Genomic DNA, 15,426 nt, shown 5'->3' on the forward strand with positions numbered 1-15,426 from the left:
CATGGATAAAAATACAGTAAGAATTATTAATGTAGAAGTTGAAGTCATACTTTTTTCAAGAATGTAAATTTTATCCTGGATTATTTTTATATTCAGAAAAATAACAAAAGTATAAATGTGTATTTTCTAGTTTAAAAAAACTTCTGGATACTGTGACANGAGTAGAAAGAAAACAATATCGATAGCATCATTTAAATTATTCCGTATATATTATAAGCGTATCAACAATCGATATAAACTGTATCGTGTCATAAATATTGCAAAGAGTTCGTGCAAACTCAGTAGAATATAAATAATCCATAAATAGTAACAAAACTATTAGAACAAAACCATCTAACTTAATCGAATTAGAGTCGTAAAAATAATTCGAGGCTCGCATCCTTTTGGGAGTAATTTTATTATATAAACCGATATCAGGATCTCAACGATTTTGTCTCTTACACAGTTTATCTATTAATATTTTTCTAAGTTTTAATGGATTTCATAGATGCGATGAAGTGATAATGGAATTTCAGCTGCTATCTAAAAGCGTAATTTTGTACGTTGAATAATTATATTCATTCTTGTGATAACGTCATTATAATAATAGAAAGTACTAATGCATCACTAACTGTTACTATTGTACTTATTTGTTATGGCTATTAAACACGAAAGGGCATTTCGGAAATAATCGTAGTTTGATTTAAAAATAAATTTCCTTATTTTCTCCCATAAATTTAAGCTTCTTTATGAGTATCTTAAGTGGTTTCTCACCGTGTCATCGCATCACTTTTCTGAATCTGTGAGATAGATGAGGAGGGAATGCGTGTCCACGTGATTATCCGTTGCCATGGTGACGAAACACTAACTGAGAATGCGCACTGCCGACTGATTCACCTCTCTCGTGGACTGCCAACACTCAGCAAAGTGTACAGGTCACTTTAGGACCGGTGTCGATAGACTGAAGTTTCAAACCATGGAACCTGCCATGTCTCTTCCGGACCTATCTAATCCAGATAGAAGTTCTTTAAAGCAGAGTGTAAAAACCAAACAATCCAATGGTCATCCAAAAGGAATTATAGTGATGGTGACATCCGACGATGTCGAAGAACAGAAACCCAAGAAAAGTTCTCCGCGGGAAAGAAATTCTACGGAGCTTCAACTATTATCTATTCCAGATGGAAGTTGCACTCATAATTGTCGTAGACATTCCTATCAAGTGGACATGAATGAACGTCACCATCGCAAACATCACAAGAGGAGCAGGAAAGGTTCTTATCCGGAAACGGAACTGTACAGGGGACGAGTGGTTCCTGATATATCCAGTGATACCTTATCAACTAGCAGTTGTCGCCATTCCTCCAGGTGTTCCAGCATTAGTAGTGTCAATCACAGCAGGAGATCGTCCCATTCCGATTGCGGCTCTCAGAGACGAGCTTCTTGTCAAAGTTATCATCATCGAAGAAGTAGTCATTCTATATCCGGAGGAAGTAGTCACAGTCGGAGACCATCTGCAGCTCCTTCTATAGCTAAAGAAGAGCAGAACAGTCCTGAAAATCGGAGAAGAAGGACTATCATCTTCCTAATTGGTTTTGTATCATGTTTCATCTTACTCACTAGTGTTATTTTGATAGCCGTTAGCCTAACCCTTTCTCCAACCATAGACGAGTTAGGTAAGTTATAAAAGTAATTCTACTCCATTTTATTACCTAATAAAACTGTAAATTCTTACAAATTAATCATATAAACAACTAATGTCCTAAAAAAAAAACTCGAGTAGACACTTTTATAATCATATATAAAAGTAAGCAAGATACAATCTGTAAAGTTTGATTAACGCTCTATTGTTATAAAATCAATATATTTAAAAACTATTTTTAACTGAGCTTATTATATAATCATTGTTAAACAATTTTAATAAATTTTAACCGAGAGGAAATTAACTGTTAGAGAAGTAGTTGCTGATGAGAGTCTCATCGATGGGTCTGATTTTGAAAATGTCAAAAGGCTCGTTGAATGCGGTTATTGACATACTTTCACTGTTCGTTAATTTATTCTAGCTCCTATTATTTATACTAAATAATAATTAATTCGATAAAGTTTAATTTCATTTATGTACATATATTTTTTTTATAATTTTAAACTAAGTTCGAACTAATTTCAATATGGGCGGAGATCAATCAAGGGAGAAAAATTAAGTAAAAGTTATAAATAATGGAAGATATTTTGTCGCGTTTAAAGAATATAAACCTATAATTATTTTTATAATTTGACTTTATAAAGTTAATTTTTTCAGTAAAATTTTTCGTGTAATTTCTTCTTTTCAATCCTAAAATAATCATTTTTCTAAAAATAAATGCAAGAGGCTTGAGCCAATTTATTAATGAAGCATTTTTAAAGTGAAGAAGGCATTAACCTGAGCATTTTCTCACCCTTCAATTATTTGTGATTAAGATGCGATTAGTTCTGAAGAAAAAAGTATAATTCCCTGTCGAATCAATGTGTTATTGATGAGATGGTGAAAGCTTGCAGACTTATCGGGTTATAAACGTAAAATAAATAAATAAAAAATATTCATTACAGTTTACGTAGCATAAAAGACTCCATTTAATAATATTTTATTTAGATATATTTATATAAAATATTTCTAAATTTATTAATTAAAATTTAATAAGAATAAACTTAAGATTGAAAGGAAAAGTTTCTGCAATTAAACTATAGTTTTGTGAAGGAGAATTTTAATTGCAGCTATTATTAAATATTGTTAATTGTATAAAAAAAGCAAATATTCTTCCATTTTTCTTTTCATGGTTACAAAAAAGGATCAATAAAACGGTTCCTTACAATTGTTTCTTTCAATGTTCTTCATCAATTCATATATACTATACTCTTAAATATAGCAGAAACCTATGTATATTTTATTGAAAGTGATTACTTTTTAAGTTGTGAAAGAGACAAAATATTGCACAAGTTAGCTGTTATTTTTAACTGTATTTTTTATAGATTTCAGAGAAGACTTTCTTTAAAATTATAGCGAAACTTAAAAAAATAAATAAAAACTATCCAGAATTAATTATATTTAAATTCTATTCGTTAAATTCGATTTTAATCATAATATCTAATTTATTTTCGGAATTTTTTACATTCTCTCTCGTTAATAAAAAATTTTTTAGTGAAATTAAACTAGTTTTAAATTAAGTTTTTTCCTTTGTTAGAAATGGATACAGTGAAGTAATTTTCCTAATTGCTAACATGGAAAGTTTCAATTAAAACTCGCTGATAAAGCGAGTTTTAATTGAAATTTCTATTAATATAATATTCTAAACTAAAACTCTGATACAAATTCTAAGAATATAAATGATTAAGGAAAATGAATTTTGTGTAATTATGATAAAGAATTAACATATTTTTGTATTCAGTTTCTTGNATCAATGGAATCGCTACATTTTTGGATTCAGAATTGGTAAATAAATATAATACATAAAATTTCAGTTTAGTTTCTAGAAATAAAATTGTTGAAAATTATAAAAGAAATATGAAATGTTATCGAAATATCATATTAAAGTTCAATAACAGCAAATAAAAAAAATATATAAAATTGAGAAATATAAAGTTCCTTTTAGCTTTATACGTTGAAGATGAAAGGAAAAGCTGATCGAGAAGATATAACTGAAGTTCACCAATGTCATAATATTTTTGTCATAGAATGATGAAAGATCCTATGGGATTTGATGGCAGGGAAAAATAAAATAAATAAAGTACTTCTCTAATATCCATTTCTAGAAAATAGAAATGGTATTTTCCAGAAAGTATTTTCATGTTTCAATTTTGGAATTTCAATAAATGAGTAATAAACAATAAGGAAAAATAAATTTTTAATCGTGCTTAAGGAATCGGAATTGAATTATTTTGTTTTTATACATTTTATTTCATAATAGCAATCGATTCCTTTCTCTTTCTTGGCCATATGTTGTTCCTAAAATAGTTTTTTGATGTTATTTTTGTTCTTGTCTGCCATTACTAATATAGACATTAAAGAAAGAAAAGAATTAAAAACTATTCAAATTCAAAATCATGAATAAATTTACAATTTTTATTGTTATTTTCTGCTTTTTTTTTTATTGTCTGCATCTGGGATTGAGTAGATAGAAATGACATTAGAACGTTCCAGTTTGTAAACAGAATCACGAATTCGATTTACAGAACCGAAATAATGACGACACGCAGCACCGAGCCGAGAATAAAGCGGTCCTGTACGCTAGCCACAAACGTCTACCTCTTGTAGGTTTCGATAAGCTAAATATAGTATCTCGATTACTGTCTCGTAACTAGATATAAGTACTCATAACACGAAAATGCAATAATCTTGGCAAATGATTAGGAGTCAGATTTCACCAACTGCCTCTATGTGTCTCTATTTACCAATTTTTCATCTTATACTAATCTGTAACTTGGACATTTTAATATTTATTATTATATTTTAAAAACTTCTTTCTTAATAAAGAATACTTATTATAACTCTTTGTAACTGTTATCTGTTTTTCTTTAGAATTTGTAACGCCTTAGGTTGTTGCCTAGTGAGTTGCACTGACCGACAACAAAGCTAGCCAGATACGTGTCTTGCATTTTTCAACAGGATCTGCTACTTGTTCTATACATAAAAATTGTAAATAGAAATTCTATTTTCTTTATCATTTTTTTTTTCCTTATTGGTCTAGAGACATACTCAAAACTATTTTTCTTCTGCTTAATATATATATATGTATATATATCTTACATTTTCCTCATAAGAAAACATACTTTCTTTATTACTAATTTAAAATTTATATTGTACATTCTTTTAATGTCAAGATGATATTCACTATTATTAATATTAAAGTAATGTTAAGCTAATATTCGTTATCCGAATAAATAAATTCCATTTCAGTTTGTTTTAAAATGAAATTCTTATAAACTTAAGGAATTTCTAAAACAAAGATTAAATAAATGAAATTTTTATTATAATTTTTTGTCGAAAAAATCAATTCTAATTATTTTTATTGGCGAAATTTCGTACATAAATTGGTCTTCGATTATAATAATGATTTCCAATCGAATTATTCTTATTTTAAGTCAAAACTTTAGTTTTTGATAATAGTATTATATAAATATTTTCTCTTATATTTATAATATTTTACTGGTTTCAAGAATGAAAATTCACAAAATTGTGAAAAATAAAATTTCAGGAATTTTATTTATTTATTTTTTAAATAAGAATTTCTCGAATTTTCATGGATAAAAATACAGTAAGAATTATTAATGTAGAAGTTGAAGTCATACTTTTTTCAAGAATGTAAATTTTATCCTGGATTATTTTTATATTCAGAAAAATAACAAAAGTATAAATGTGTATTTTCTAGTTTAAAAAAACTTCTGGATACTGTGACACGAGAATGCATATTCTTTAGAATGAATGAGTTTAGAGAGAAAGTGCTGACTCAATTTTCTTCTTTGTCGTATCTCTGACTTTTTCTTTCACTAAATTCTGACATTGACATACTTCTTAACGTCTTACAGTTTTCTTTTTCTAAATAAAAATACATTATATAAAGTTCTCATTAATTCTCTGTGAAGTTCTTTAACCAATGTTGTTATCGTTCCGAACGTTCGATCCGTTAAACTTATTTTTTTACCTCATTAAAAGAATCTTCTGCCTTTCATGTTAAAAATAGTCCGATGCAATTTATAAGACAAATGAATTTTTTATTATTATTTTTTTTTTNTAAAAACTATTCAAATTCAAAATCATGAATAAATTTACAATTTTTATTGTTATTTTCTGCTTTTTTTTATTGTCAAAAACATTTAAAAAATCCCGTCTTTAGAAATATTTAAATTTATGATTTGTATAGTCTGACCATCTTATATGAATTATGTCCATGTTTATGTTAGATATTTTGCGCTTACCTTTTAAAATTTTTTAACTCGAGAAGTTGTTTAGAACTTATAAATCAAAGAAGCGGGCAACATCAAAGGAATTCTATTTACAAGAAGCTTTTTTTCTATTTATCTATTCTTATCATTTTATTTAGTTTGACACAAAATTTATAAAATAATTTTATTCTGCCAATTTATTATATAAGAAAAAATAAGCATTTAAAAATTTAAAAGTTTTTTATTATGATTTATTTAATACCCTAAAATTAATTTTTTAGTTGATAGATTAAAGATTTTAGGGCATAATACAATATAATATACTAATAAAACTTGGATGTCTTTATTATTTAAATATATCTTTCAACAATATTTAAAGAACTATCGATATTAATATTTTCACTCTTCGTTTTATATTAAATTAAGTTTATATTTCAATTTATTTAATTTTGTCTTCTTAATTTTTTAGTAATTCTTGTGAATATAATCAAGTTTTCTTTCATGATTCGAACATTTAAAAAATAAATTTAATGTTAAAATAATTTTAATATATTTTCAAGAAGTAAAAAAAATTATTGGTCGTGTTTGTCGAAATTGATTGTGGGGATAGAGTGAACTATCTTACTATAGTGCATTCATGCACACACACACATACATGATTAAATTCTATATTTGGTTATGTTTATCGGATTTAAGAATGGGGAGAATGATGGGTGTGGGCCACTCCCTAAAATATCATTAAAATGCATTGACTTAGGTATGTTCTCAAAGTTTCAGGCTTCTATCTTAATTAGAATTGGATGAAATTTGAGTTGCAAGATATGAGGACGATACAAAGCAAGTTAAATAAAAGCATTTAATTATATTAATTTTAATCTTAAATTAATTTAAAACAAATCACAAAAATCTTAAATTTACACAGATATAAATCTTTTTAAATTTAGTTTTGTGATTTTATTTTATTCATACTGATTGAGAAAAGAATAAGAAGAATTTTATGATATGTAAGATTTGTAGCAAATACTCTATATTTTATTATCGATGATTTGATTTTAAAATATGTACTTTCACAAAAATTTCAAATATATTTTACAAGATATGAAATGATTTTATTAAGTTATATAAAATACAAATATCGATAGCAAGAAAAATTCTATATTCGATATTTGTATTTTATATAACTTAATAAAATCTTGCACTTATACGAGAAAGCATCTTGTATACAGATTTAATAAGTAATAAATAAGTTACTTGTTAATTTAATTTTATGAATAAATCTATACTTGTTTGACATGGATGAAAGGAAGAAGCTTTTAGCATTTTGAATGAGAAAACGACCCTCAAAGCTATAGTAAACCTGATTCTATTTATAGCTCAAATTCTATAGCATATCTTTAAAGTCCCTACAGAATTTGAAAATCTTTAAATTGGGAAAATATCGAATTTTCGTAATTTCCTATTTGTATGCATTTCAACTCTGTAAGGAGGAATATAGTAGTTACGTGGTGTTAAATATTCACGTTATCTTGTTAATCATTAATAGAAAAAAAAACACTTGATTGCGATATTGCGGATGCAATCAAATTACAGGTAATTTTTGTGTCGATAAATGCTCCCACTGATGTTTATTGTTGTAATCTGGAATGACAACAAAAAAGTTTATTGAAGCTATTGTGTTTTATCTAGTTGTTAACTAAACGTGGTGAAGAATTCAAGTAAATATAATAAGTAGATACAGAATAGCTATATATGTATATATATAGAAAAAATTTCGGGGTAATTTCTGTATGTATGGATGTTAATGTGTGTGGGGAGGCACGATTTTGTTCACTCTCTTTGAAGCTTAATAACTCGGGTGCTTTTGGTCAAAAATTTCTGAAATTTTGCAGGAAAATGAGTGTATAGAGGGATTGATGTTATTAAATTTTGGTGATTAAAGGTCGAGGGGGTGGGAGATAAAAGGTCGTGTGTATCTCCAGTAGGGTCGGACTTAATTACGATTTTACTCGTTATTAGCATTTGTAATTTTTTTTATAATAACCCATCCCTACCTTCAAAATTAAGCTTTTTTGTCATTTTATAATAATTAAAAATATAAAAATCATTTTAAAATAAAGTATAATAACAGATGGCACCACCAAATGTTTCCGAGAAAGTTAAGCAACTCGTTACTGGAAATTTTATTCTAGAAAACTAAAACAATTTATAAACATTTATTTTTTGCAATTTTAATTCTTAGAAAGGCAATAAAATAATAATTATTGAACTTATTTTTATTTATCGATAGTAAAAGAGCAATATTTTTGTAAATTAATTTTTTCTGTTTTTTTTTTAATTAAATAAATAATAAAATATATAATATATAAAAAGAAATACATTGATATATAATATGAAAATTAAAAAACTAAATATGTAAACTTATTTATAAAAAAGTAGATCTAATAGAAGCAATAATAAGTATGGACTAATCTACAAATTATTTTACTATAGTTTGTAAATTAGTTCTCAAAAAATTAGACTCTCGAATGTTTAGTTATAACTTCTACGGTACAGTGTAGCCCAATAGTTAAGTAACCATGTTTTTATAAAAAAATTCACCAGTTTTTGATAATATACCAAACACAATTTGTACATTAAATAAGAAGGATCTCGCTTTAACAATTTTTGCAAAGTTAGTAGATAATAAAGTATTCGAATAAGACAGCAATTTAGTCTTTACAGCAGTTAACTGACTTTTGGTCCACCCTGTATAATCTAATTTCAATATTTAATACTCTGAACAAATTTTGAAATTGATCTTAAAGACGTTGTATATATAAATTTAACTAATTTAGTAATTACAATACTTTAAATACGGTGCTTTCTTTTCTAGACAGTTTGAGTAATATGTAACTAATTGTTTACCTCCATGAATTTTTAGAATAATGAATATAATAAAAATATTCAACGTTTAACACTTCAATGATCGAAATTGAGATGGGAATAAGTAAGTAAGATACAAAATATTTCTTTTTTTTTTATTGTCTGCATCTGGGATTGAGTAGATAGAAATGACATTAGAACGTTCCAGTTTGTAAACAGAATCACGAATTCGAATTACAGAACCGAAATAATGACGACACGCAGCACCGAGCCGAGAATAAAGCGGTCCTGTACGCTAGCCACAAACGTCTACCTCTTGTAGGTTTCGATAAGCTAAATATAGTATCTCGATTACTGTCTCGTAACTAGATATAAGTACTCATAACACGAAAATGCAATAATCTTGGCAAATGATTAGGAGTCAGATTTCACCAACTGCCTCTATGTGTCTCTATTTACCAATTTTTCATCTTATACTAATCTGTAACTTGGACATTTTAATATTTATTATTATATTTTAAAAACTTCTTTCTTAATAAAGAATACTTATTATAACTCTTTGTAACTGTTATCTGTTTTTCTTTAGAATTTGTAACGCCTTAGGTTGTTGCCTAGTGAGTTGCACTGACCGACAACAAAGCTAGCCAGATACGTGTCTTGCATTTTTCAACAGGATCTGCTACTTGTTCTATACATAAAAATTGTAAATAGAAATTCTATTTTCTTTATCATTTTTTTTTTCCTTATTGGTCTAGAGACATACTCAAAACTATTTTTCTTCTGCTTAATATATATATATGTATATATATCTTACATTTTCCTCATAAGAAAACATACTTTCTTTATTACTAATTTAAAATTTATATTGTACATTCTTTTAATGTCAAGATGATATTCACTATTATTAATATTAAAGTAATGTTAAGCTAATATTCGTTATCCGAATAAATAAATTCCATTTCAGTTTGTTTTAAAATGAAATTCTTATAAACTTAAGGAATTTCTAAAACAAAGATTAAATAAATGAAATTTTTATTATAATTTTTTGTCGAAAAAATCAATTCTAATTATTTTTATTGGCGAAATTTCGTACATAAATTGGTCTTCGATTATAATAATGATTTCCAATCGAATTATTCTTATTTTAAGTCAAAACTTTAGTTTTTGATAATAGTATTATATAAATATTTTCTCTTATATTTATAATATTTTACTGGTTTCAAGAATGAAAATTCACAAAATTGTGAAAAATAAAATTTCAGGAATTTTATTTATTTATTTTTTAAATAAGAATTTCTCGAATTTTCATGGATAAAAATACAGTAAGAATTATTAATGTAGAAGTTGAAGTCATACTTTTTTCAAGAATGTAAATTTTATCCTGGATTATTTTTATATTCAGAAAAATAACAAAAGTATAAATGTGTATTTTCTAGTTTAAAAAAACTTCTGGATACTGTGACACGAGAATGCATATTCTTTAGAATGAATGAGTTTAGAGAGAAAGTGCTGACTCAATTTTCTTCTTTGTCGTATCTCTGACTTTTTCTTTCACTAAATTCTGACATTGACATACTTCTTAACGTCTTACAGTTTTCTTTTTCTAAATAAAAATACATTATATAAAGTTCTCATTAATTCTCTGTGAAGTTCTTTAACCAATGTTGTTATCGTTCCGAACGTTCGATCCGTTAAACTTATTTTTTTACCTCATTAAAAGAATCTTCTGCCTTTCATGTTAAAAATAGTCCGATGCAATTTATAAGACAAATGAATTTTTTATTATTATTTTTTTTTTTCGTAGACTTTATTGAAATAGTTAATTAACGAGAACTTAAAATGTGTTTCGCTCCATTAAACGTCTGTTTAGCCGAATAGTTATTAGAGAATCGTATTATCTTTCGCTTCAATTAACGGGTTGAAAGGTAGCAATTATTCAGTTATAGAACTTGGATAATATTTAATCATAACCTTCCAATGGTAAAGCAGAAATTATTTAAAATATAGAAGTTTTTTTTCCTTGCTTGGATGCGTGATTAATTAGAATTTTGATCACATGAAAGTGGCTTTGTGTTTAAAAATTGCTACATCATCACTTTTATATTTAAAAAATGAAAGTTTATTATGTATTAAATTGAAGATAAACTTACAACAAAGTAAAATTATAGATGTTAAGATTTAAAAACACAACTGGGATATTTCATTTTACAAGAAATATATTTGATTTATTGTTTTAAACATTTCAACACCCAAATCGAAAGTGTTGATTCGTATTTTATAAGTAACGCTTCGAAAAATAAATAAATTATATAATTTTACTGTGTAATTAATTATAAACATCATCACTACATAATATAAAAAAACTATAAAGTGATTTTTTTATATTACATGCTTATAAATTATAATTAATTAATCATTGATTAGTTAATAAGAAATTTTGTTACTATTTTAATGTAAAAATATGAAATTTAATTTAATAATTGTTAATTTTGAAGAGAAATTTAGTTATTTTTTTTAATTAAATTATAAATTAAAATTTTTCACAATCTTTCACAATTTAATAATGATTGTTGAAAAAATAATAAAATTATAAATTAAATTTTATAAAATTTTCTATTTAAAATTTGCCTACGAGATTTTAATAAATTAAAATGTATATTTAAGAAAAATGAATTATAATTCACGTGTAATTTTTGGCAACATATATTTTCAATTTAACATTTAAAATTTATATAATTAAAATAATTAATTATCAATTTTTTAAAAAATAATTACCCAAAATTCATTATAACGAATAGTTGTTATAATTACATTTTATCGTGTTCTTTTAATTAAAATGTTTTTTAAAAATAATATTTAAAATGTATTTGACTTTAAAAAGTTAATTTTTTCAGTAAAATTTTTCGTGTAATTTCTTCTTTTCAATCCTAAAATAATCATTTTTCTAAAAATAAATGCAAGAGGCTTGAGCCAATTTATTAATGAAGCATTTTTAAAGTGAAGAAGGCATTAACCTGAGCATTTTCTCACCCTTCAATTATTTGTGATTAAGATGCGATTAGTTCTGAAGAAAAAAGTATAATTCCCTGTCGAATCAATGTGTTATTGATGAGATGGTGAAAGCTTGCAGACTTATCGGGTTATAAACGTAAAATAAATAAATAAAAAATATTCATTACAGTTTACGTAGCATAAAAGACTCCATTTAATAATATTTTATTTAGATATATTTATATAAAATATTTCTAAATTTATTAATTAAAATTTAATAAGAATAAACTTAAGATTGAAAGGAAAAGTTTCTGCAATTAAACTATAGTTTTGTGAAGGAGAATTTTAATTGCAGCTATTATTAAATATTGTTAATTGTATAAAAAAAGCAAATATTCTTCCATTTTTCTTTTCATGGTTACAAAAAAGGATCAATAAAACGGTTCCTTACAATTGTTTCTTTCAATGTTCTTCATCAATTCATATATACTATACTCTTAAATATAGCAGAAACCTATGTATATTTTATTGAAAGTGATTACTTTTTAAGTTGTGAAAGAGACAAAATATTGCACAAGTTAGCTGTTATTTTTAACTGTATTTTTTATAGATTTCAGAGAAGACTTTCTTTAAAATTATAGCGAAACTTAAAAAAATAAATAAAAACTATCCAGAATTAATTATATTTAAATTCTATTCGTTAAATTCGATTTTAATCATAATATCTAATTTATTTTCGGAATTTTTTACATTCTCTCTCGTTAATAAAAAATTTTTCAGTGAAATTAAACTAGTTTTAAATTAAGTTTTTTCCTTTGTTAGAAATGGATACAGTGAAGTAATTTTCCTAATTGCTAACATGGAAAGTTTCAATTAAAACTCGCTGATAAAGCGAGTTTTAATTGAAATTTCTATTAATATAATATTCTAAGCTAAAACTCTGATACAAATTCTAAGAATATAAATGATTAAGGAAAATGAATTTTGTGTAATTATGATAAAGAATTAACATATTTTTGTATTCAGTTTCTTGAATATTTCTTTGATTCTTAAAGAAAACTTTAATGATGTACTGTACTTATTAAATATTATTGAATTGAATAAAAAGGAATTAAATAGAAAATTTTTAAGTGAATTGATTGAATTTGAGAAACAAAGACGGACAGACATCAGCTGTCGATCAATGATTTCCTTTGACGGAATCCGACTTAAATGTAAGAATACCATAGGGTAATCATGTCATTTTTCTCTGTTTATTTTAAAAAAGGTGGAAGGAAAAACCTCGCCGGTGAAATTTGTAAAAGTGGATGGTATCAAAACGCATTAGTGTCATGTAGAATTACTTTATATAGATTCTTCTTATAAGTGACAAATTATATTTTCGCTTTATAAATTCTACTCGAATTATCTAAGTAGAATAACTTATAAGTAAATGTATTTTGTCATCAAATTTTATCGTCACTTTTATTATAATTAATAGTAGTTTGTAGGTTAAAGATTGAATTCCATTATAGTTTAATCATAAAAGCATAATTTTTAATGTAAAACATAATTTTAAAACTCTTCAAACTGCATATTGATTTTCAAAAAATTTTTAAAAGGGCTTATTTCAGTTAATAAACACAGTTTAAGAGGATGATAAAAGTTTGTTTATTACTCTTTGCTATTTTTATTTCACACTCAAAGTCGTCTACTAAAGTTCTAGTAGTCCTCTGGGAATACTTTCTTGAAAAAATTCAATTCAAATAATCTTAAAGCCGAAGTTTAATGATGATCGTCAAACTCGGTTAACCGTGAAAGTTCCGTTAATTCCTCTCTTCAGTTCAAATATTATATGATCACTCCCATTCGAGATACTATAATTAAATGCAAAATTTACATTTGGATCTATAGTAATATGATTCGAACTTGTCGACAACTTTATAACGTAGTTAATTATAGTTAATAAATATCTCGTGTTAAATCAATACATTAACAGATTTATACGTTCGTCTTTATACATACTCAGTGGCGTGTTATAGCTTCGTGGGAGCCCAGGCAAATTTGAATTAGTACAGTATTGACTTCAGACATCTTTCTCGAGGTATTTTTGGGGAAAAATATTTTCTTATAAATGATTGGTTGGGGGCCCCCAGTTGGTGAGTGCCCCAGGCAATTCCACTTAGCCATAGGATAACGCACTCATTAGGCAGTTATCTAGAGAGGTGAAATTTTGGGAGCGATAAAATGCAAAAGTAAAGTAGTAGTAATCTAATGAAGGGAAATGGTGTGTGCACTTTTATTCTGACTTAAAAGTCACGTTAGTTTTACTTTACGTTAAGTTAAAGTCATGGAGCAGCAAATAAGCTAGAGCCGGCCTTTCTTACAAGTATATGCATTAAAAATCGATTACCAACAGATTTGTTTTTTTAATTTTTTTCAGTTCGTAAAGAAAACGAAGAGATGTTTCGAGGTCTAACATCGTCAGGAACATCTACTTCAACCGAAGCCGAGACAAACAACCAAACCATGATTCCTTCAACAGTTCATCCGAGCTGAAAGCAAAACTAATCATCAGAATAATGAACAGTAACTTTCGTGTACGGAAACACGTTAATTCTCGATAAGTATGTGCAGTATTTTTGTTTTGTTTTTTTAAAATTTAGTCTTCATTCATTCGTCATGGATGATGAGAAAAAAAACCGATAATTCTATTCTGTGAGATAGATTTAAACACGATAAATGAAGCAATAATTGCTGTTGTTCATTTAGTTTTACACGCTTTTAAATTTAATGTAGTTGTAAATTGCAATTAGCTTTATTTTGTCAACCAGAAATTTATAAAAAGATAAGAAAAAGTTATAAATAATGGAAGATATTTTGTCGCGTTTAAAGAATATAAACCTATAATTATTTTTATAATTATAATGGTTACTATGTAAATAAACTAGAATATTTTAGAATATTTAAAATTTGAACTAGAAATATTTAGTAAAAGAAAATGTTGTACATCTCCAGATATTTCCAAATCTCTATATGTTATATACCAGTTGAATGTTGAATGTTATGGTTTAATTACTAGTAAAGAAATTAATTGTTCTTCTTTTTGTATCATCAGAAAATACAAACTTGGTGCCTGTAGCTCATTAAACTTGATGATAGAACATTGTTACGAAAAATAAATGATTATATTTAAACATATTTCTATAAAACGAAAGGAGAAATATATTTAAATATTTAAAATGATGTAAACTTCAAATTGTATTAATAAATTTTCGACTGTTTAGAAATTGTTCGTGTTATTTGTTGAAGATAATTTCGACTACATGAAGATTTTTATCTTATTAAATAAAGTAATAAAGTATTTTCTTCAAAGAATCTGATAAAACTATAAAGAATTTAAAAGCAATTTATTCTTAAAGGTTTAAATAAGCAATATATCATATCAAAGTTTTAACCCAGTAAATGAGTCTTATCAGTTATAAATTTCTTCTGGGAACAGAACTATTTACAACAGAGATTACCACAAGTAACTCATTTTATCTTTAGTTAACAAAAAAAAAAAAAAAAAAAAATCGATAAAAATGTCGGAAGGTCGATTGTTCATTACCTCAAATTCTCCAAATTCTTCAAAGGTATAATTGATACGTAGTTACACAATAAAGAGAGCAACTCCATGACAGTTATTATCTTTTTCACTGT

General features: G+C 25.9%; 1 protein-coding gene across 1 annotated transcript; it reads left to right on the top strand.

The window, feature by feature from the left end:
• Nucleotides 1-894: 894 nt before the first annotated feature.
• Nucleotides 895-14,998, top strand: LOC111627079. The gene is made up of 2 exons (XM_023370636.1): nucleotides 895-1,652; nucleotides 14,168-14,998. The coding sequence occupies exons 1-2, from the start codon at nucleotides 956-958 to the stop codon at nucleotides 14,281-14,283; spliced, it is 813 nt and encodes a 270-aa protein (XP_023226404.1). The 5' UTR covers nucleotides 895-955; the 3' UTR covers nucleotides 14,284-14,998.
• The last annotated feature ends 428 nt before the right edge of the window (nucleotides 14,999-15,426 follow it).

The sequence above is a fragment of the Centruroides sculpturatus genome, unplaced genomic scaffold (genome assembly GCF_000671375.1).
Source record: "Centruroides sculpturatus isolate CEXI.00-Female unplaced genomic scaffold, Cexi_2.0 scaffold473, whole genome shotgun sequence".
In the NCBI taxonomy this organism is placed as follows: domain Eukaryota; kingdom Metazoa; phylum Arthropoda; class Arachnida; order Scorpiones; family Buthidae; genus Centruroides; species Centruroides sculpturatus.